At 39.6% G+C, this 23,905-nt stretch overlaps 3 protein-coding genes across 3 annotated transcripts; 2 read left to right on the plus strand and 1 right to left on the minus strand.

The window, feature by feature from the left end:
• Positions 1–238: 238 nt before the first annotated feature.
• On the plus strand, positions 239–5,316 carry LOC131709026 (uncharacterized). Its single transcript, XM_059010630.1, has 10 exons — positions 239–307; positions 480–854; positions 2,085–2,444; positions 2,712–2,837; positions 3,101–3,211; positions 3,450–3,623; positions 4,082–4,123; positions 4,235–4,276; positions 4,900–4,988; positions 5,164–5,316. Exons 1-10 carry the CDS (start codon positions 277–279, stop codon positions 5,305–5,307), a joined length of 1,494 nt encoding a protein of 497 aa, XP_058866613.1. The 5' UTR covers positions 239–276; the 3' UTR covers positions 5,308–5,316.
• Positions 5,317–14,489: 9,173 nt separating this feature from the next.
• Positions 14,490–18,266, plus strand: LOC117964994 (major histocompatibility complex class I-related gene protein-like). The gene is made up of 7 exons (XM_059010927.1): positions 14,490–14,755; positions 14,953–15,219; positions 15,664–15,951; positions 16,563–16,670; positions 16,865–16,897; positions 17,115–17,162; positions 17,443–18,266. Exons 1-6 carry the CDS (start codon positions 14,569–14,571, stop codon positions 17,159–17,161), a joined length of 930 nt encoding a protein of 309 aa, XP_058866910.1. The 5' UTR covers positions 14,490–14,568; the 3' UTR covers position 17,162; positions 17,443–18,266.
• Positions 18,267–20,144: 1,878 nt separating this feature from the next.
• LOC117433973 (BOLA class I histocompatibility antigen, alpha chain BL3-7-like) lies at positions 20,145–23,780 on the minus strand. Its single transcript, XM_059010933.1, has 6 exons — positions 23,714–23,780; positions 23,343–23,561; positions 22,995–23,102; positions 22,440–22,472; positions 21,159–21,206; positions 20,145–21,067 (listed from the first exon to the last, which is right to left on the minus strand). Exons 1-5 carry the CDS (start codon positions 23,763–23,765, stop codon positions 21,160–21,162), a joined length of 459 nt encoding a protein of 152 aa, XP_058866916.1. The 5' UTR covers positions 23,766–23,780; the 3' UTR covers positions 20,145–21,067; position 21,159.
• Positions 23,781–23,905: the final 125 nt, after the last annotated feature.

A 23,905-nucleotide genomic window follows, 5' to 3' on the forward strand; every position in this document is an offset into this window, starting at 1 on the left:
AGTAACGAGCTCCTGATACAGAGAAAAAAGATTCAAACTCAATATTGGAGCAACAGAACTCAGAACCAGTCAAACATCATAAAAAGATCATGGAAGGTGAAAATTAAATGCCATGCGATGCTCTTGCCCTGTAAAATACACACTGAGGTGCGCTACACTGAAGGGCATGACATCATGGCTTATTCTTACTGACATCATCGTTGCTGGTAATTTGTTTTTTGTTTGTTTCTAGAAAACACCCCCCGGAGTGACAGGGCATTTCTGAGCATCGCAACGATGTGCAGACTGACAGTCTTCATTGTGGCTGGTAAGTTCCAGTCTACCATACAGTCCATTCTGTGAGGTGGGGACGCATATCCTGAGGTGGGTAGCCAGAACCCGGGTCGGGACCTGGGTGGGAGTGCCAGTGTGAAATGGGGTTTGGTTACATATTCTTACACGAACACTGCACTAGTCTCTTATTACTACTGTCGTTGTAGTCTGTGCATTGATGGTGGGTCTCTCAGTCTGCTGCCCCCCAAGAAGATACCACGTCAGCAGAGATACAAAGACCTGGGACCAAGCTCGTCAATACTGTCAAAGTAATTTCATTGATCTGGTTAGTGTTCCCAGTGAAGAGGAAATGCTGGCAGTCAAGGCACTGATTTCCCGGCTCTCAGATTACACGTTTTGGTTGGGTCTGCGCAGAAACACAGTCAGCTCGCCTTGGGAATGGTCAACCGGTGTGGCCTTTCAATACAGCAAATGGCTGAGTTGGGAACCAGATGCTAATGGAGATTGTGGAGTCATGATTCCCACCGGAGAGTGGGGAGCTGAACCTTGTGGTAACCCTCAGTGCTTCGTCTGTATGGCAGGTAAGGAGAATCGCTTTCTGAGAAGAGTTCATACGGATGTTTACAATCAATCGATTGATCTGCATGTTGCATCATCTCTGTTATTTTAAAGCTTGGGGAAACTGTCAGAATATTTTTGGGTGCCACAGTATTGTGTACTATTATTATTACAACTCCTACTAATAATATACAATACAAAGAAATACTGTCCCCTACAGCACTGTATGTGGGGAGGGGCGTTTGCTGTAAATGACAACATGGTGCAACTTGTCCAGCCCTCTGTTGCTATTTCATTAGCACCTCTCCTTTCTTTGAATTGGAAACTGCCTGTGTGTGATTTGTCCCCAGGCAGCAGCTTCACTTTCCACTAAAGTGTTGATATAATATTGCAGAAGTGCAACGCCATTAGAATGTAGGAAAGGACATGGAGGTACCAAAATAATTGCAGTAAATCTCATCTAATATGAATTATTATCATTTTGTAGGTCTCAATTTTCTTTTATTAAAGATATAAAGATGTATTTGACTTTTTCTATTGGTAAGCTGCTAATTAACTAAATTTACCAATCGCTCCTTCCATTTTACAAGAGGTGAGACTGAAAACACGCGAGTCAGTGGAGAAGCAGTGACTGGTTCCGGAGTTTTTACAGGAACTCAAACAGTGTGTTCCCTCCTGAGACCTCTTGAAGCAGAACGCAGGGACAGCTTTGAAATATCTGAAACAAGGGATCAGTACATTTACTTCAGTAACAGCTTTGAAAAAAAAATCCATTAAAAAAAATCCAATACAACTTTACCATAATGTGTGCTTCTTTTATATAGGGGCAGCAGTGTGGAGTAGTGGTTAGGGCTCTGGACTCTTGACCGGAGGGTCGTGGGTTCAATCCCAGGTGGGGGACACTGCTGCTGTACCCTTGAGCAAGGTACTTTACCTAGATTGCTCCAGTAAAAGCCCAACTGTATAAATGGTTAATTGTATGTAAAAAAGAATGTGATGTATGTATAATGTGATATCTTGTAACAATTGTAAGTCACCCTGGATAAGGGCGTCGGCTAAGAAATAAATAATAATAGGAAACTGTGAGAAATAATGGGAATATTTAGAGGACATATTTTGCTAGCTCGATGTTCTTCAACATTTGAGACATTGTTATTATAACAAGTCTGTGACAAATAAAATATTGGGCATAGTAAAATGGACATCTACCACTAACCCTTGTGTCCACTGTACACTGTTGTGTTTCTCTGCAGGACCTTCTGCGCTGTGCGGTCAGAGGGAGTACTTCCTGGTTGACACAGTGAAGAATGCGGATGAAGCCAGAGAACACTGCAGATCTCTGTACACAGACCTGGTGAGCATCACAAGCCAAGACGTGCTCCTGGATATCGAACAGCTGATGAACAAAGACACTTCCAATATCGACTACTGGATAGGACTGAGGAGGGACGGTGGGTCTTGGGGCTGGGGAAATGGGGAAACCTTCAGCTACAGCAACTGGGGAGAGACATGGAGCACTTCAGACTGTGTGACGCTCAAGACCTCTCATTGGAATTTTGGGGCATGGCAGGTGAACAACTGCAATGACAACAACAAGTTCATCTGTTACAAAGGCAAGTCACTTCTGAGTTATAGAGACGCTTTATATAAGTGTGGGTGTGTGTCTCCATTGTTGTTTCTTCTCATTGCTGGCAGCTTCTGAAGAGGCTTATGTTCTGGATCAAGGCTAGGAGTCATATTAGTCATATGCTAGTGATTCATTACAGTATTTTGTGTGATCGACATGTAATCAGAAAACAGTTAGAGACCCAAAAGCAGTGCGCATCACAGTGCAGCAATTATGAGATTGGTTGATTCTTTCTATGTGATCCTTTCCACAGATCTACAGAACCCCACCACTGTTCAGTCTGGCTCTAAGAGCTCTCCAACCACCCGGCCAGCCTCTTCTCAAATACAATCCAAGCAGCCTTCCACGATGGGCAGCACCTCTCCTCCAGCAGCAGCGGGTGGGTGCAGAGTGATGGGGCTGGTGTATGGCCAGGGATGTATAGAGATAAAAACTCTGTGAGATATAATGGAACAAGACCATGTAACGCCTCGTAGGTCAAGAGTAGGATCTTAAAATCAACTCCATATCTTACTGGAATAGAATGTAAAGAGGTAAAACCCGGGGTGATGGGATCATATTCACACTCCCTGAACAGGTATTAGGACCCCACATCCTGTCAATAGTAATTACCAGGTTGTTTCTATGTGATCCTTTCCACAGATCCACATGACACCACCATTGTTCAGTTTGACTCTTCCCAAACAGAAGATGGAGAACAACAATCCCAGCATCCTTCCACGATGGCCAGCCCCTCTCCTCCTGCAGCAGCGGGTGGGTACAGAGTCAAATGGCTGGTGTACGGTCAGGGATATATGGAAAAAATAACTTATATAATGCAGCAAAACCATGTAATGCCTCATAGGTTGAGTAGGATCTTAAAATCAATTCCATATCTTACTGGAATAGAATGTAAAGAGGTAAAACCTGGAGTGATAGGCTCATATTCACACTCCCTGAACATCCTGTCAGTAGTAACTACCATTTTGTTTCTATGTGATCCTTTCCACAGATCCACAGGACACCACCACTGTTCAGTCTGACTCTCAGAGCTCTCCAACCACCCGGCCAGCCGCTTCCCAAACACCAGATGGAGGAGAACAATCCCAGCAGCCTTCCACGATGGACGGCACCTCTCCTCAAGCCAGCTCCCCTGGGCACTCTGGAACTTCACCTGCAGCAGAAGGTGGGTATACTCTGGCCTTAGAAAAGAATGTGCTACTCCAGTAAACAAATGCTTCTAAAAAGACTCCTCTAGACTGGGAGTGAGGAGGGGAAGTCGTAGAGCTGTGCCGTGCACTGAAGCCCATCACTTAAGCATTGTGCACTGATATGAGTCTTTTCAGAAGCAGTTTTGTTAGAATATTTCGTTCATAGTTGGTTAACTAGGCAAATTCTTTAAAATGAGACTCTGCTTGTATGACAAAAGTTGGTAAGGAATTTCAAAGGCTAGGGGTGAGGTAAGTAAATGATAACATTAATTATTCAATATTGCACATTGTGTCAAGAATATTAAACAAAGAGTAGACAAGACATTTTCAGTATGGTTCAGATTCCAAATCAGTACTCTGAACAAATCACTGAACTGAGCAGCTTGTTTGGATCAGCAGCTGTATTCATTATTTGTATTTATTTTTCTTACAGATCCTAAACCCTCAAGCCCACCTTCTACACCGGTCTCTAAAGGTATGGAGTGGAGTCAGTTCAATGTAATTCACAACTCGTAACATTGGCTTTGTTATAAATGATTTAATTATTTTATTTTACTTATTTATTGATTTCATTATTTCCTTACAGATCCAAACCCCTCCGACCCTCCTTCCACTCCAGTCTCTAAAGGTATGGAGTGCAATCTGTCGAGTGTAATTCACAACCCTAATCAGGACAGTGGCTTTGTTATAAATGACTTAATTGTTTAATTTTACTTATTTATTTATTTTCATTATTTCCTTACAGATCCAAGCCCCTCAGACCCTCCTTCCACTCCAAGATCTAAAGGTATGGAGTGAAATCAGATCAGTGTGATTCAAAGCCCACCTCATGTTTCGTGTGAACCACTACACCTATTTAAGCCATGTAAGGTTTGTGTTCAGCAACAATAATGGGAAAGCTGAAGGATAACTCAGGCTATCTAAACTACTCATTGTAAATGTGTCAATGCATTGAAAACCACAAATGGGAATGTCAATGAGGCCTAAACTAGCATGCAGGCATTCAAATGGTGCCTAATGTGCAACACTTCTATACTTCAGAAAATTGCCCTAACACTAGACAGTCATTTAAACATCTTAAATGACATCTTTAAAAATCTACCCCTGTGCCTGCTTCTTGTGTTATTGGTAACAGCCCCCCATCTGAGCCTTGCACTGAACGCACACACTGTGCTGCACATTGAGGGGGTCCTCTTGTTTTATATTGTGTTTATATAATGTGTGTGTGAACTCTTCTGTTTGTCTGCACAGATAACATGGCAATCGGAAGGGTCAAACTTACTGCACCAAAAGGAATGAATCTTGAAGACCCCAAAGTGAGCGAAGCCATTTTAGAGCAGGTGGGTGACATTCCCTTTCAGAAATATAAAACCGAGACCATTTCATGTAGACTGTACTTTGTGACAAATTATTTATCTCATAGTTTATTTATTTGACGTTGTTCTCTCATTTCCCAGCTAGATAGACAGACAGAACTTGTGTTCATTGATACCAGTATGTGTCTTGCTGTTTCAGATTCGGGAGCACCTCTCCCAGACGTTTCCGATGGACGGCATGAAGATGCGCTGGAGAAAACAAGATGGAGAGATTTTCCACAAGGATGTGGGAGAGGAGGAGGAGGAAGATGAGGAAGATGAAGAAAAGTGCTCTGATCTGTGAGATACCAGGGTTTTGGGCTGTATTGCCAATATATAAACAAATCAATATTCTATTCTATTCAATTAGTGGATGGATTAAGGTAAATAGATTCAGTGGGATTAAGGTTTAATTTAGGCTTTTGAGTATGCATTTTAATTGTATGTTAGCAACTACAACTAGATTTTAAATAAGGTGTATTGAGGAAACAGCACTGATTTATATTGTGGAGATGGGTGTATTTCCAAGTGATAATTCCAATATATACACAACATTTGTTATTTGTAATATGATTTATAATAAGGTTTTTTGGTTTTATTTGAATTTATTGTAGGGTTAATCAATTGGTGCAACACTGATTTATATTAAGGTGATGGGTCTAATTTTAATTTATAATAAGTACAATATATTACGTTAGTTACTAGTGCAACTTTGATTTATAATAAGGATTTATGATAAAGATTTTTCACATTCTAAAAAATGTAGGGATAAAAAATATACGCAGAGTGATTACAAGTAGGTCAGTTTGCAAAGACAAGATCGGAAAAATGGACGACTTGCATGTTACTGTACAATCCCATAGGGGGCGCAATAAAAAATACTACGGGAGAGGGTGGAGACAAAAATGAATAATGGAATTATTAAAGCTGCACTTTAAGAACACCAGGTTTAATTGCTTATCAGATACTGGCAGATAAAGACCATTCTTATTTGCACTTGACTCTAAAATGAAAGGAGTTTGACAGCTCTTGATCTGAGCCACAAATCTGCACAAGTTATGAGCAGGAGCTGCAAGGGAGTCTGGGTAAGCATGACTAGTTCTTTGTTCCTACCATGTCCTTAATCACTACCTGGATGAATGGCCCTCCAGGACTGGAGCTGCCTATCGCAATGGAAGCAATCCTGCAGCATAGTTTAAGAGTGGTGGCGCCCCCTGTGGGCTTTATAATCAGCCTGTATTTAAAAAGAAACACCAGAATGTAGAGTGAAAGGACAGCAGTGTTTAGATCCACTGCTGTTTATTAACCCAATGTTGCATGACAGTAAACTGATAAACAAATTAGCTATATTAGTCAAAAGAAAACCCAGCTAAATGAACTGGGGATATTTTTTTCATACACACTGGACAAAAGCTTGAAATGATAATGCATTGAAGGAGAGTCATGCAGCATCATTAAACGTTTAAAGTGAAAATAATCCAACAAGCACAATTTATTATAAACACTTGTTCTGTTCACAAACACACAGTCAGGTGCACCTGATTCAATGTGCAGTCTGCTGGACGCAATGCAACATGGGGTTAAATCATTAAGGCTATGGTTAAGGGTTTGTCTGCTGTTTATTAATATTAATATGTAATGAGTAGTGATATAGATTTTCTCATTATTCATATTCTGTACTTCTGACTGTATTTTTTGCAATATTATTTCAATAAAGTTTTCATTTCAATATCTGGCTTCTTTATTGACCATTTCATTGACACAAGATAAGATTATACTCTGAAAAAAAAGTTCTCTATCAATTTATCACTTTCTATATACAGTTTATCACGAGACATAGTAACAAGACAAAGTGACGGGCAAAACAGGGATTTCAGCATCCCAACTGGTGGTGGCGCTGTGTTCACTAACTCTGTGACCTCACCAAGATGGAACAGACCTTAAGTCTATGGTTGGCTTGTAGTGGCCATCTTGGTGGAGTCAAAACTTCCCCTCATAGAGTCAGCCATTATCTGATACACCTGCCAACTAGTGATAGGCGTGTCACTGATTCTAGGGGTGGAGCTCGGCGCAGATAAGGGGAATGTGCAGGTAAGAGAGTTAGTACTGCAGAAGCAATGGCATTGTTATTTGCGATACATAAAGTGTTGGAAATAAAAACAGACAGAGTAGTTCTGTTTACTGATTCTTTGAGTTCACTGAATGCTACTGAGACAGGGAGTGGAGTTAGAAAATATTTTATATTTTATATTTTAATAGCATTAAATGAATGTGCAATCAAAGATATAGAGATTATATTAGCATGGATACCAAGGCATTCTGGGGTGTTAGGCAATGAACAGGTGGATTTTATGGCAAAAAATGGGTTATTGAGAAAGGAAGTGGCACTCCCTCTATGCCAGGCAGAAATAATTGCAATAACTAAACAACCAATCCTGGAATTATGGCAAAACCAATGGGAACACATTCCTAAGGGAAGGTTTTATTATGATGTACATCCAAAGGTTAGATTAGGGAGTGAAACATCTAGAGGGGAATTGAACAGGGTGTAAGAAACTATAATGAAGAGATTGAGAATTGGACATACGGCATTGAGTCAGCATCTTTTTAGAATAGGGAAACACGTAGATGGATTATGTGGCGATTGTCAAAGGTTGGAAACTGTAACTGAACAACATTATATTTTGGAATGTAGTAAATTCAAACAACAAAGAGAACTGCATTAATAAATCAATACCTGGGTAACACCTGGGTAAATGAGGGACACCAAGTATATTGAAAGCAAGGGCTTCCACACAGGTGTGGCTCATGCGTTAATTAAGCAAATAACATCCCAGCATGCTTAGGGTCATGTATAAAAATGCTGGACAGGCCTGGTTGCCTATAATTATGGCTAGCATGGCTACAAGAGGAAATCTCAGTGACTTTGAAAGAGAGGTGATTGTTGGGGTGCGCTTGGCAGGAGCTTCAGTGACCAAGACAGCTCAACTTGCTGATGTTTCACGAGCAACGGTGTCTAAGGTGATGTCGGCATGGAACTCCGAGGGAAAGACATCATCAGCAAAGGGCAACAGAGGGCGGAAGTGCATACTCCAGGATCATGATGTCCGTGTCTTAATTCGAAGTGCAGGACAAAACAGACGAGCAACTGCAGCTCAATTGACTGCAAATTTTAACCTGGGGCGCGAGCAGCCAGTTTCTTCAAAAACGGTCCGCGAAAACTCCACAGAGCGGGATACCATAGTGGCCCAATGCCCTATTAAGTGACTTTACATTGGTGTTTTGTCCACTACCTGTACTGTTCCAAAAACATTTGGAAAATTACAGATTGATAGAAATTCCAGGTTTTAATACGAGCACGATTAGCCCCAGTCTATAGGTGACAAGCTCTGGTGTGTCAGCTTCAACTAAAACCAGTAGATCAAACTGCTCTGCAATGGGAAGCTTACTTGCATCCCTGATGTCAGTTTCACTGTCCATCCATTCTGTGTTGCTGTGTGTCACACGACCAGTTGAATAAGATAACGTTCTTAAATTTGCAAGCTGACATAGGTTGAGTTTAAGCAAAATGATTCTAAAGCCAGGACTTAACCAAGTGTATCTCCCCAAGATTCAGGGCTCTAGAGGTTTTGTGTTCTGTCACTGTCCTGTTGCCCTCTCAGTTTCAGCACCACTCACTTTGGTCACACAACTGCTTTGCTCTCTCTCTCTCTCTCTCTCTCTCTCTCTCTCTCTCTCTCTCTCTCTCTCTCTCTCTCTCTCTCTCTCTCTCTCTCTCTCTCTCTCTCTCTCTCTCTCTCTCTCTCTCTCTCTCTCTCTCTCTCTCTCTCTCTCTCTCTCTCTCTCTCTCTCTCTCTCTCTCTCCTCCTCTCTCTCTCTCTCTCTCTCTGTCTCTGTAACTGACTGTCAAGGAAAAGAGAGCGGTTATAGAGCCTTTAGCAATGCAGCCCCTTGTATTTGCAGTACCTCTAGGAGTGTGATCACACCCGTAGAAATGTGTTCCCTTTCAACAGTTTCAGATTTCAGTTTGCATTGTTTTAAAAGACTTGCACGTTTTTCTTTGGTGCTTTGGTGCAGGTTGGAACACATTTCTGCTCTCAGTACATGTGTGCACTGCTCCACAGGCGACATAATGCAAAATGTGGCAAAAAATGCATCCAAAGTAAAAAATGTATATCTTGTTATTTATGTTATAACTCTTAGTAGTACTGGACCCTAACCCTAACCCTAACCCTAACCCTAACCCTAACCCTATGTTATAACTCTTAGTAGTACTTGTTTGAACTGATGGCCATGTTAATACAACCAGATACTGGCTATCTTTTGGTGTAAAAACAAAACCAGTAGGTTCTCCCAGTAGTACTGAGAGAATTAAATTGTCATGTGAAGTCGGGTTGGGGCAGGTTGTCACACAGTTTTTGGGGTTGGTTGTCACATGTCAATCCTATAGGAAGAAGTCTTATATATTATTTTCTTTCTACTTTTTTTTTACACCAACATGTGGGATATGTCACCATATAATGCTTATTTAAGTTATTTACTGTTTGTTCTCCGGTTCTGTGGAGGCTGTGGTATTATTTTGTAGCAACATTTCAAATATATATATAGGTCTATATTTTTTATGTAAAAATACATCATTTTCTGTCATTGTACACAGTAGAAACTTTGTTATTTTATAAAAAACAAGAAAATGTTGCATTATTGTCTACTGTAAAACCAAGAACATACTTTTTGACAACCAATTTGTACGTGAAGAGTTATTCTTCAATATAACGAGGCACAGAACCTCTCAGAATGTCACCAGATTGAGGAAAATAATAAAAAGTAAAAAGTGTGACAACCAACCCCGGTCTCCCCTACTATACAACTTTAAATAACGCACCAACTTATGAACACTTAAACTATATTATACTTTCATTTATGAAAGTGATAGAAAGTGGGGGGAAATCAGTTACATATTTGTTCGTTTTAATGAAACTGGAAAATTTCAGAATGCTCATAAAATTGCTAATCGCATAAGAAACTCTTGGCTGTAGTACATGGGATTTCAAAGGGGAATTAATTCAACATTTTCAAATATTAAAAATTCATATTTAAATAGTTACAATTGAAAAAAAAGATTTATAATTCAACTGAAAATATTAGCAAACGATATTTGAAATCCTAATGTTACTGAAATTACTAATGTTTTAAAACAATGTCGGCCTATTCATATTTGAAATTAATTTATTAGCTAACAGATATAAATACAACTGTAAAATTCCCTTTCGGCACTTCGTATGTGTAATCAATCACCCGGATATTGTGCAGGTAACCCATTCTGATTCAGTTGCCAGTTTGATCTGCACCTTGCATTCAGTTTGTCTGCCAACTGCGCTTTGTTTGTCCTTGGTAACTACAACAGAACAGCACGTGATATCCGCTACAGAAACAAAAATAGTAACTAGGGGAATTTGCAGAGGTTCAAGCACGAGAATATATATATTGAATTTTCAGGCGACTTTAGATTAAGTATCATATTTGCTTGCTGTGCATCATCTTTTTTGACAAATGAAAACAAAACTGTCTACAAAAATATTATAAGGACTTATTTATTATACCACTTCAAATGATAAAGGAACTTTGTCCTCAATGAACACCTTAGATATTTTGCGTTATAGTTTTACTTTTACAATATTAACAACATAACTGCATACCATTTGTAAATGTTTAATCTGACCGGAGTTGCTTATTTGCTCTTACTGCTTTAGGAGAGTGTCAATAGCACGCAGTATAGGGTACACAATGATTAAAAGTCACGCCTCGCAATTTTACCTTTGTTTACAAGTCTTGTAAGAGCAAATACTTCATTGGTTGTCGAAGACGAGCAACATTTAAAAGATTTAGAGCCTACTGAAAATACATATTTTTAAATCACATACCGAGATAACGACGTCTGTCGTTGGTTTTATTTTTTTATTTTTTTGTGCCAGCAGAAATGGCTGATGTTTTGGCTGTGCTACTAGTTTTTTTCCTGGTTCAGGGTGCTTCAACCGGTAAGTTTTAAGTTTTCTTCATACGTTGAAATATTTAGGGAGGCAACAATGCGCAAAAACGACATTCTAAAAGGTATAGACAATGTCCACCCAGGGGACTTTTTCAACCTGAAAAAAGAAACAAGGACCAGGGGTCACAAATGGAGATTAGATAAAGGGGCATTCAGAACAGAAAATAGGAGGCACTTTTTTACACAGAGAATTGTGAGGGTCTGGAACCAACTCCCCAGTAATGTTGTTGAAGCTGACACCCTGGGATCCTTCAAGAAGCTGCTTGATGAGATTCTGGGATCAATAAGCTACTAACAACCAAACGAGTAGGATGGGCTGAATGGCCTCCTCTCGTTAGTAAACATTCTTATGTTCTTAAGATCTTAAAACAATCCTTTAAAATGTGACCGGCTAGTCTGCCCCCAAATTGATTAATCGATTTCAATAGTCAAAATAACAGAATTACAGAAACAAAACCGGGTTTCGTAGCATTTTGAAAACTACCTTTATTTTTGAGATGTAGATACGTTTCTCGAACATTATACTCTATTCATCATGTCGGTGTTCATTTTAAACGTTTTCAAATTTTTTGATTATATGGTAAGTGAAAAACGACATTCGGAAAGCATTTCCTGTCACATTTTCATTATGTTGTAGGCTATGTATAAATTAAGTATGTTTCACATGTGGACCGCTTTAAAGGCAACCTGATTTAAATGAAAGCTACCTCACTAGTTTGTTTATTTATGTATTGGTTGTGTGTGTTTTCATATACTGTCAATCACGTTTGATGGCAGTCGTTGTTTATTAGGGTTGTGGGCAGTTTATATTAACTATGACGTCACATATTTAGTATTCAGATAATCTCACGCGTCGCAGTTTTAAGAAAGATGTGCTTGGTCAGGTTTAAAACTGAGGCCCGCGCAGACCTTCAGAGTTCTTTGCGTGTTTGTCTCAGGAGCTGCTGATCAATTGCACCTGCCGTGCGTACCGCAGGAGCAGGGTTGCCAGATTTCTGATAGATGGGGGAGAGAGAGATTACTTTCCTTTCTGCTATTAGGCCTACTTTTCCAACACAGTAAGTAAAGCAGCAGGCTCAGAGGTCGGTGTTTTATTCCACAATGCACATTATTATTTATTACAAAACATCTGAAAACATGGTAACGAAGGTAGCCTATACATATGTGCTAAAAGATCATTCTATTCCAAAGATCTCTTGATTGTTTAATACATGACTTATCTAATTCCATTTATTCTAATTGGAGTTCCCTGGGGGACAAAGCTTTCATATTATACTTTGCACAGGGGGTAAAACAAAAGGGCTGCTGTCTACACTCTATACTCACTTAAGAGCCTTGTATAACCCATTGGTGATTGATGCTATTTGGAATAGGGACCTACCTTCTGCAAATGCAGACATTTGCTGGGATACTGTCTGGGATAATCTATGCTGTGCTTCTGAAAACCCTAATCACCAGCTGATCCATTTTAATTTTATTCATAGAATAAAATCCTCGGAGAAGATTCCAAATGATACCCTGTTGTGTGCACTTTGTCCCCAGGGAGCCATGGGCCCTTTTTTTCACATGTTTTGGGAATGTCCGGATGTGGCTGTATTTTGGGATCGGGTTTGCTCGACTTTATCCACGATACTCAGGAAAGTCATTCCTTGTTCTCCTTTGGTCGTGCTGCTAAACGATGACTTTTCACGTGATCTGTCACTACAACAAAAGTGGATTTGGCTGGCCGGTCTTACTGCTGTAAAAAAATTTTTAGCGCTGCGATGGCAGCCTCTGCATTCCCTTCCCTGGTGCCAGTGGTCCCTTACATTCCTGGAACACAGAGAGGTTTTATTTTTCCTCTGAGGAGGCAAGTCTCCGTTATAAACTCCTATCTGCTATTAAGCACAGTACTAGCAGTAGCAGATCACATGATTTGAGAACAGGTATTAATTGGAGGAGCCCAGAGATTTTTTTTTTTTTTTTACTCAGAGGCGGCATGCTTCTGTTGTATACTCATCTGCTTTTAAACAGTACTAGCAGATGACATAGTCTGATCCCTGGTTTTAATTGGTGGAGCCTCTCACACCTTCCCACCCCCTGCTGAAGCAATGCTGTAGCGTTTCTATGCACGATTATTGAGTTAATTATTGAATAATGGAAATTGCATCAATCGGATGGTGACAAAAAATAAACTGTCACTGCTCGATTGCATGGAAAACCCCTTGACAGCAAGTTAAATGCGAATTGCATATTGTTGAAATGCGTGGATGATGGGAGTTGTAGTTTTTGCATTTCTGTTGTTTGGAAACACCTTTCAGCATGTTCCAGATAAACTACTATTCCCAGAACACAAAAGCGAGCTATATTTTCAGTTTCATATTATGATACCACTTTCTTTCTCTGGAAACAAATCTAGTTTTTGGTGTTGTTTTTTTTTGCTGTTAGTGTGGAGTAGTGGTTAGGGCTCTGGACTCTTTGTAGGTTTGATCCCAGGTGGGGGACACTGCTGCTGTACCCTTGAGCAAGGTACTTTACCTAGACTGCTCCAGTAAAAACCCAACTGTATTAATGGGTAATTGTATGTAAAAATAATGTGCTATCTTGTAACAATTGTAAGTCGCCCTGGATAAGGGCGTCTGCTAAGAAATAAATAATAATAATAATAATAATAAAGTCATATTTATATTATTGTAGCCCTTCCCCAGCAGTATTTGTTTTTTTCTTCCCTGCGCAGGTAAACTCATTCACTTTTGGCTAGTGGAGAACTGTTGGCTTGTAGAGAAAATGCGTTTAACACCCAAATTGGGGTAAAACCTGTTTAGCCTGCACTTGTAGATCAACCCCTCCTGATGCACTATCCTTGCACTATTGCACTACTACAATGTTTTTGTAGATATAACTTGTTGTAATCCTAACTTGCTGCATCCTATTGTATTTTAGTAATATTGTTTGCACTTACTGTAAACTACACTGTATTTAAATATTAATCTTACCTTGTAACCTTGATAAATTAATTACATAATAATAATAATAATAATAATAATAATAATAATAATAATAATAATAATAATATGAAACGTGTTGTCAGTGTGATTACAATAATATGATTCTACAGCTGCTGGGGGCTTAAGGGTTTTTTTTTTGTCCACCTATTGCATTTATCTCTACCTTTACCCTAACGTAAAAAAAAAAGGATGGGATGGGGGAGGAGAGTCACAGCCCATATTCCACATCACAGACCCCAATCCGGGCCACTTCGGGGGGTGGTCTAACGACTCGAGGTGGTCCGCCCTCCACCTCCACTGATTTAATGAGTTGTTTAAAGAACGTTTTCTGTAGGCTGTATCTGGTTTGTGTGCATGAAACTCTTCTTGACTGTAAAAGAAACCATCAACAGACTTGAGATTATATTGATACAGCTTTAAGCGTTCAACAGTTTATTGTTGTTTCCGTCCTCTTTCAGGAACAAACACCCTGACATACAGTTTCACTAAGATCTCTGGAGATACATGGCTTCCAGACTTTGTTATAGTAGAGATGGTGAACGATGTGCAACTTGTGAGTTTCGACAGCAATATCATGAAGCTGAAATCCCACCAGGACTGGACAGAGAAGGCTGCTAGTCATGAAGAGTGGGAGGCACATACTTCACGTGCTTTCCATGAACAGAATTTCTTAACAGAGAGGCTGGGAACTGTGATGAATAAATTTAACCATTCGGGAGGTGAGTATAGAGACACACGCTATCCCTATTGCTGACTGAAATACACTGGTAACAATATTTCAAAGCCTTTGCCAGAGAACCACAAACACACATCCTAGTAGAGCTTATCCATTGTGTTTTATAGCACATATCCATTGTGTTTTATAGCGCATATCCATTGTGTTTTTGGAGATTATCCTTGATGTTTTACACTCCAGGAGTTCACACGTTCCAGAGGGTGGCTGGCTGCGAGCTGGATGATGACGGGACCTCACGGATATTTTATCGGGATGCGTACGACGGGGAGGAATTCCTTAGTTTAGATTTGGAGAGGGAGACCTGGATTGCCACCATGCAGCAGGCAGTCTTCTTTAAGCAGATATTGCAAGCCAGTAAAGCTTACATACTCAGCAGTTATAAAGAGGAGTGTGTCTACTGGCTGAAGAAATACCTGGAGAAGGGGAGAAACACACTCAAGAGGAGAGGTAACAATCTCACTGTGAGCCACATTACAGAAAACTGACTATTGAAAGCTTGGCGATATTCTAGAGGTGGGGCGACCCACAATTGTTGTAAAGCTTTGACTTCCCACTTTCCTTCTGTTGGAAGGTTTCTTTCTGCCCTTTTTTGCATCTCCTTTTCGTGTTTGATGGGTCCCGTCAACCTGCCTTGATTGATCTGTGAGAGCTGTCAGGGGTCTCATAGGAGGAGGCTCTTTTCAGGCCGAAAGGCAAGATCCTGGCCCACACCTGTCCACTCATCCTCTTTAATCAATATGTAATGCTTAACCATGACTGGTTTGTTGAATAGGACGTTATTATTTAGAGGCAGGACAGTCCTAACAACACTTTATATGTCATGTCATATGTACTGTATGACGTGACTTTTCGCAGAAGGTTACCTAACAAATCCATGTTCTTCATTGGCAGTCCGACCCAAAGTGAGGCTATTGGAGAAGAAAGCTGTTCAACCTGCAGGGTCAGAGGTCACCTGTCACGTGACAGGGTTCTACCCTCGAGAGGTCGAGGTGACCTGGCTGAGAGACGGGCAGGGTCCCCTGGAGGAGGGGGTGTGGAGTGGGGAGGTGCTGCCCAACATGGACGGGACCTACCAGGTTAGAAAGACCCTGACAGTGAGCCCTGAGGAGCAGGAGAGACACAGATACACCTGCCAGGTGGACCACGCCAGCCTGGAGGAGAAGATAGAGAAGGAGTGGGGTAAGACAGAGAGAGGGAGAGCTGATACATATTGCAGTGGCTTCTATGTACAGATCCGCTTTGTGGTGAGCCAGTAAATGCTGCACCCCCAGTGATTTTAATGCCCCTGTGAGATGGTTGGCTCATTAAAATAATCTGCATGGGGATGATTATATTCAGATTATTCAGATTATATTGGTGAGCAAGCTGTCTAATTGGGGTAAAATGGGCAACAAGTACCCTATCCCCACAAAGAAATTGGTAAGTGTTCAGGGTATGCAGCTATTTCAAATGTGACACTCTAGATAAACTGCTGGATCTCAGTACCTTTGCTGTAAGTCATATGGTTTGATTGAGGATAGACCAGTATGAACAACATCACATGAAGTACCATGAAGTTTCTGCTACTTCACATGTGGCATTGTCTTTGAGATCTCTGCATATACCAAATGTAATAAAATATAAAGAACTGAAATATCTAATATTGCCAATGACAGTAGATTGGTTTAAAACCTTGGTTAGCACTGTCTGTAAGATGAAATGCTCATTTACTAACAGGTGCACAGCTCAGTGCTGCAGAGGCACAGATTTGTCTTCATGGATTCTGAGCTGCTTTGTGTTTGCTGTTCCAGGGACTGGTTCACACACTGGGATTATCTGTGGGGTTGTGGTGTCTGTACTGCTCCTGATCACTGTGATGATGATCGCTGGAGCTCTCATCTGGAAGAAGAGACAAGCAGGTGAGTGCACTGGGAGACAGGGCTAGGAGCTGCTTTATTAATGTCACGTTTATAATATCTCTCTCTGTACTTTAAGAGAATAAATTATAGACATTTATTTTAATATCCCCAAAAAGATGAACAGTGAGTGATGTTAGCACAGAAGGCTATGTTAGCACAGAATAGAATATTAATCCTGTTTTATTCACTGCCAGGTGCCAAGACCACGGACTACACAGCAGCTCAGAGTGAGTATTTAATATGTTTAAAATTGAAGAAATATGGAAAGACTAATCAGAAATTCTAAATGTGCTCTAGACCGGCATACATTTTTACGATTGTTAGTTATACCACATTGCACAATGGATTTGAGGTGTCATGTTTAAAACCATGGCACCTTTTTCAATTGTATGTTAAAGTTGTGTTTTTTTTCTTATAATGGTCCATTCCTTCCTGATGTTTCAGCAACTGAACAGAGTGATGCATCTTCCAGCTCCTCCAGCAATTCTTAAGGTAACGATCCATCTTCATTCATTGTCACTGACCAACTAATCTGATCCCCAGCACTGTCTGTAAATACTGCACAACAATACACAATCAGTTCTGAATTAACTCCTATAATTTGCTGTGTCGAGTTTGATTATGAATGCAGTAATGACCTCGTCTGAATGGTATTCTAGCTAACGACAAGAAGTTAGAACAAGTGAGGCTGATTATCTGGTTTACTCTCAACCCACTCAGTACTGTGCTTGACTAACTACAGTCTCCATGTCCCATATCTGCTGTGTTTCAGGAGTTGCTGAGATGCTGCCTGCAGAGAAAGTGACACAACACAGCTGAGCTTCAGCTTTTACAAGAGGCTGCCCATCACTACTGCAGTGCACTACTTCATAATAACATCACATTGCAAACGCATTGCAACTGCAACAAACGCATTACAACTCCACTAACAACATGGGGCCCTGTTCACATGTCATGTAGACAGTTTTACCTAGAAATTCACATTTAATCAAATGCAATCCTAATTTCTTTCTGTACATCACATTGTTATTTTACTTCACCTGAATCAAATCGACTTTTGAAAATTGTTCACATAGTTTAATGTAAGTTTATTTACTGTGGAGTGTCTGTATCTACACTGGGCTGGGTGTTTGTAGTTATTATTTGTAGTTATTTGTCTGAAGGGATTGTAGTTATTATTGAAACAGAGGAGCAGTGGTTAGCTGTAGCATTTAAACATGTTCTTCATTATTTTCTACCTCAAGGGTTTGACCTACATTGTGGTTGACATGAACTGTATAGAATGGTAATCAGATTATATGATCTCCAGAGTTATTGTACAATCAAGGTGATGTTGTAACCCTAAAACTGCATTGGAAAGGGGGAACCAAGTCAGCTATCATATTACTGTAAATCCGAAATGGTCTGCAGTACTTTATGAAGCTTGAATTGTTTTAAATGTAAATGCTTAATTACTTTTTTTATTTTGGTGTTTCGGTTTATTTTAAAATGATGTAGGCTTCAGATTTCTGTTTTGATAAAAAATACTTTTCAAATGTTTATAAAAAAATATAAGTTGGTGTAATGTATTACAGTATATTAAAGCATAATGCCATTTGTATAATTGCAAGGTAATTTTTTTTTTTATCATGAAAAGGCGATATATAAGCAATAAAGATTGATTGATAAGGACGTTTGTTTATTTGCTAGGTTTGGGGCACTGACTAAAAAAAGTTTTTTGTCAATGATGTTTCTTTTTTATTTGCAATGTATGACCTATAATTAAAATACCATTTCATGTCCCTATATCAACAAGTATGTTGGTGGCATACAAATTCAAAATTCGAGCTATCAGTGCCATGACAAAGTGCATACACCCACAGTATGCATATGGAAAATGCTAATGCACACACATACTGTACACCGTGCCATTGCAGGGGCGGTTCTACCATAAGGCACCCCAGATTTTTTTGCATGCCCCTAGCGGGGATGGTTTCAGCACACTGGCACAATCCAGGTGCAGTTTTATTTTTATTGCAAGGATTTTAATCTGAAGTTCAGTGTTCAATATGCTTTTTCTATTTACAACCAGAGATGATGTCTTTAAATTGATAATTTGCCAGGGCTTCTTACAGAGGCATATTAGTTAACACCTACTACACAAATTACTGACTGCTTCAGAAGATTTAATTACGGTGTACTTAGTGAAGAAATTATAAACCTGCAAAACTACTGGCAGAAGCAGACGTATTCAAGACAAGCAATACTAGTAGTACAGCTAATGTCTGATATTGCATTACCAGCAGCGATACAGCCATCTCTGCTCCTCAGAAACCAAACCAGTAATAAACCTAATCCAGATACTTGCATGAAAACTAGTTCTGTCACTCTTTGAAATGGTATACTGTGATATGTTGTATGCATTTTTGCACCTTTAGTTACCAAACTGAAAACACTCCTTTACAGAAGCTTTTTCAGTGGAGAATAACGTGATTGGCTATTGAAATGGGTCTCAGCCAATGGGGAGCGTAGTCAGCAGTCGTGAGCAGAATTCAATTTCTCAGGTTTGTAAAAATGAAAGTATTCTGATAAAAAAAAACACCAATCACGCATGCATAGTTTATGCAAGTAACTCACATTTTCATGAAGACCTCCAATCTTACATGCCCAGTCTGGCTCTTCTGGAGTCAACCACATTACTATGAATAAATAAATAAGTAGCATGTTACCTGAAAAACATAATTAATCAATATAGGCTTTAAAACTATTTCTAGTTTATGAGAAAACAATTTGGTTTTAGGGTCTGTTTTTAAAAGAAACTCGGGAGTAAGCTGAACCATGTGAGAATTATTTAAATCCCCCCTTCTGTTTCCCCTTACCTTATTTTTCAGTTAACACTTCAGTTTTTCAGATTTTGTTTTCACTTTAAGCTGATGCTTCCAAAACACAGATTCAGCAAAGTGAGTGTAAAGCAGGGACGGGGGTCCTAACATCTGTGCACAAACTAAAGAGAAACTGCATGGCCTGCCAGCTTGAAAACATTGAAAAGAAATGTGCAGTCAAAATGTTTGTCATTGGTTTCCTTTAATATTTCTAAATGTACCATATAGTTATGGATAAACTACAGTGTAGCAGTGGTAGGATGAATTAACGTGTCAAAGTGAAAATAGAAGCTATACATCAACAACAATATAAAAGGGACATTCTGCAGGAAATATCAAGTTGCAGCTAAAATAGTTTGAGATATTAGCCGGTGGATTTGTAAACTCATACAAGATCCCCTTACAGGGAAGCCAAATTACTAAAACAAGTGGTTTGTATAGAATGTGATGGTCATAGCAGTTCATAGTCCATTACATATTTTCTAAACACCTCTTAGAAAAACATACCAAGGTTGATACTACATTTTGTCTGAATGGAAAATGAGCAATGAATTTTAAAATGCTGTTAATTATGTGAAACAAAAAATACACTGAAAACAAACTCTGATCTCAATGTGTTTTATTTATTTTGATCACTGCCACAGATAGTGAAAAATAAACAATAATACCAATGCCTTTTAAAATAACACAATTGCCACACTTTGAAACCTAGCGGTTCTTGTGCTATGGAGTGAATTCTAGGGCTGGAAGATGCTTATTAAGAAGACACTCGGGTAGATTATTATTATTTATTTCTTAGCAGACACCCTTATCCAGGGCAACTTACAATTGTTACAAGATATTACATTATACATTACACAGATATCACATAATTTTTTACATACAATTTCCCATTTATACAGTTTTTTTTTTTTTTTTTACTGGAGCAATCTAGGTAAAGTACCTTGCTCAAGGGTACAACAGCAGTGTCCCCCACCGGGGATTGAATCCACAACCCTCCGGTCAAGAGTCCAGAGCCCCAACCACTACTCCACAGCGCAAACATACTGTAATTTACATTTTCGTTGCGACAATTCGCAAAGTAAACATTTTGTCGTATGTGTTAAGAGAAAATATGTTAATGAAGAGATCCGCAGTATAGAATTTAGTGAGATCTCTAGCATCGCACCACATTTTTTCGAATAAACAATGAAAGGCAGTTTAATCCCATCAGTGGGGTCCCCACTTTCACCCCCAAATAAAAAATGTGTTTCTATTCAAAAGCTTTTCATAATCATACAGTAGCCCCTCGCTAAACCGGACGTGTTTGTCCGACATAAGGAGGTGTCGGGTTTAAAATCAATACAATAAAATCGCACACACATACATTTAAAGTGCTCAATGTGTAGGAACATTAAGTTAATTATACTTTTATGCAAATTTGCATTTGATTAGTTCCAATTGAATACGTTTGTTAAGATCAAGGAATTATAATGAACAATACAACCAAAAAAGAGAGTGTTTTCACTTCCTTTGCATTCAGCATCACAGCAACTCCTGAAACAACACAGATATGGATGAACAGATTGAAAACCTCGCAGAGTGATTGTATTCTACGCATGACAGAGGAATGAAGAGGGATCTGTACCTTAGGAGCTGTTGGATGAGTTGGATGACACCTCACTCTGATCCTTTCCTATAAAGAGAAAACAGAATCAGACATCAGGCAGGGAAGGACCTTTAATAGATTTAAACACAGTAAAGACAACACAGAACAAATGCAGCTCAGAGTACACTGGGCTTACTAATCAATTCCAGCCTTTTCTATAGCATTTGTTAACAAATAATGTGTGAATGACTTTTGCACTCTTTATTGTGCTGAATTTCCTCTTGAAGAACTTCTGGGAGTCTTTCTTGTAGGAAAAACTTTTATTTTTATTTTTTCCAGGGCATTTTTTTTATAGTGTAACAGAGCAAAGGTTCTGTAGGTAAATAGTCTGGGTGTTGTGTGTTTTTGATGGTGGTTGACAGGGACGGGGTTAATTCCTCTCCCTGCCAAAAACATGCGAGAATGTGGCTGTTCCCAAACGAGGTAATTGGTGTTGATTGCGAACACCCACAAACTATAAAAGAGAGCTTCCAGCTCCATGAAGGGGAGATCACCAGGGAGCTGGGATAGGAAGAGTTTGGCTGTGTAAGGTAAATGGTTTGTAAAAGTGTGTGTTGATAGGTAAACGGCTTAGCCGTCCTGTGTGGGAGTCAGGGACCTTTAAAAACTTTAAAAATAAAAACATTCTACTGGCTAGTTTCAGACCCTGAGTAGCACTAATCAGGGACTACCTTGACTTAGATATGTGAAACAGTCAAGTTTGCCATTCATATTCTTTAAAAGAACTCAAACTCCCAGCAGCTTTACACATCGGCTCACCTTTGAGTACCAATCACTACATTTCCATGACTGACGTCTCTTCAATGTTGACTACACTCTGTCATGCAGCCTCTCAAAGCTGACCGGCATTGAACTATCTGCGTTTTCTGCACTAACAGCTTCAAATACATGAACATCAAGCAAATCTAATTCACGTTTACCATAATGTGTGCGTTTTACACATAGAAAAATGTGAGCCCGATGAAATGAGGCAAAACATATTGGGTAAGATTTAGTGTAATTGTTGTGTTTGCACCATGTACTAACATTGCTCCAGTTTATTGCTCAAAATTGCACCTAAAGATCAGCCTTCTTGATCAGCAATCTTATTTATACTGTGCATCATTTCTGATTACTGTTGCTGTTTCACCTATATACATTTTATTTTCAAGCAAACATAGCTGTGGGAATAATCTCAAGGAGATGTGTGTTGTCTGAAAGCCATACCTTCCGGATATCCTATTTAAAGCAGTGCAGTTAACACATCTCTATAGTACTCACTGTGAGCTGGTGTGTAGTCAGGCTGGTTGGCACCTGGAAGTGAACAGCAAGACACAGGATTCAAGTTCAATTCTGTCTCATTTTTAATACTCTACTGCACTACAACTGCTGTGGATTGAATGTTATTTTTTAATTTAAGATCTTTATGATTTTAGCACCCAATATGTCACCTTTTTTCAAAGTCCTTTTCAAGAAAATGCCACACACACTATCTTTGACACTAAAGAGTTATTTGGATCCAGTACTTTATTAACTGACCCAGTGAAGGGTGTTCAAAGAGCCAGTTTAAACTGACACACCTGAGCTTGTTACCTATACACTGGACTAATCACGCTCGTATTAAAACCTGGAATGAGTGAAACTGCTATGCAATAGGAGTCTTATTTCCATCCCTAGACATGATAAGAGCTTAAGGGTCCACATTTTGAACAAGGACTAAAAAACTTTTTTATCAGTTATATCCTGAAATTCCAGTGTTATAAGCTGTCAATTTGTTCTTTCTATGTAAATTACAGAAATAAAGGACTAGGGAAGGCTTGCCCCTCTCAAACTCACCTGCTTGTCTCTTCTTCCAGATGACAAGTCCAGCGATCACTGCAATCAGACCCAACACACCCACGACAACTCCAGCAATGAGCCCCGGGTGCAGTCCAGTCTCTGGCACTGTAAACACAAAGCAGGCATTTAAAGGGTTACTTCATATCGTCTTCATGTTCGTAAAATTTCATTTCTTTCCTGTCTGTCCAGCTTTCAGCAGTATTTTCAGAATTCACATTTTTTGCTGGAATAATTAGTAAGCATGGCAAGTAATAATCTAAGAAGAACAAACCATCAATAATGATACAACACACACATAACAGAGACTATCTGTTTAATCTAAAGCAATCAGGCGCTGTCTCTTACCCCACTCCTTCTCTATCTTCTCCCCCAGGCTGGCGTGGTCCACCTGGCAGGTGTATCTGTGTCTCTCCTGCTCCTCAGGGCTCACTGTCAGGGTCTTTCTAACCTGGTAGGTCCTGTCCATGTTGGGCAGCACCTCCCCACTCCACACCCCCTCCTCCAGGGGACCCTGCCCGTCTCTCAGCCAGGTCACCTCGACCTCTCGAGGGTGGACGCAGTTCTCTGGACAAAAATAAATAAATAAATAAATAAATGTAAACATAAGTAGCACTTTGTGTAAATGACCCTTCTTTCGTGGGTGTAGTGCAGACTCCACCTCGCGGTCTTTTCCCTGGCGCAGGTTTTAGTCAAGAGAAGCAAGACAGTAGACGTACCTAATATATTAGACTTAGTTGCATTAATTAAACACGTGATTGCTGTTCGCATTACGTAATATTGAGCGCTTGCCGTTGTGTCGATTACTTAATCTTCATGTATTATGTCCTTGTGTTCGCGCTGCAATAGACCAGTTTAATATTGGTGTCTAGTTGAGAGAGCGTTAGATAAATGGTTCTGGCAATGCAGTT

The sequence above is a fragment of the Acipenser ruthenus genome, chromosome 41 (genome assembly GCF_902713425.1).
Source record: "Acipenser ruthenus chromosome 41, fAciRut3.2 maternal haplotype, whole genome shotgun sequence".
In the NCBI taxonomy this organism is placed as follows: Eukaryota; Metazoa; Chordata; class Actinopteri; order Acipenseriformes; family Acipenseridae; genus Acipenser; species Acipenser ruthenus.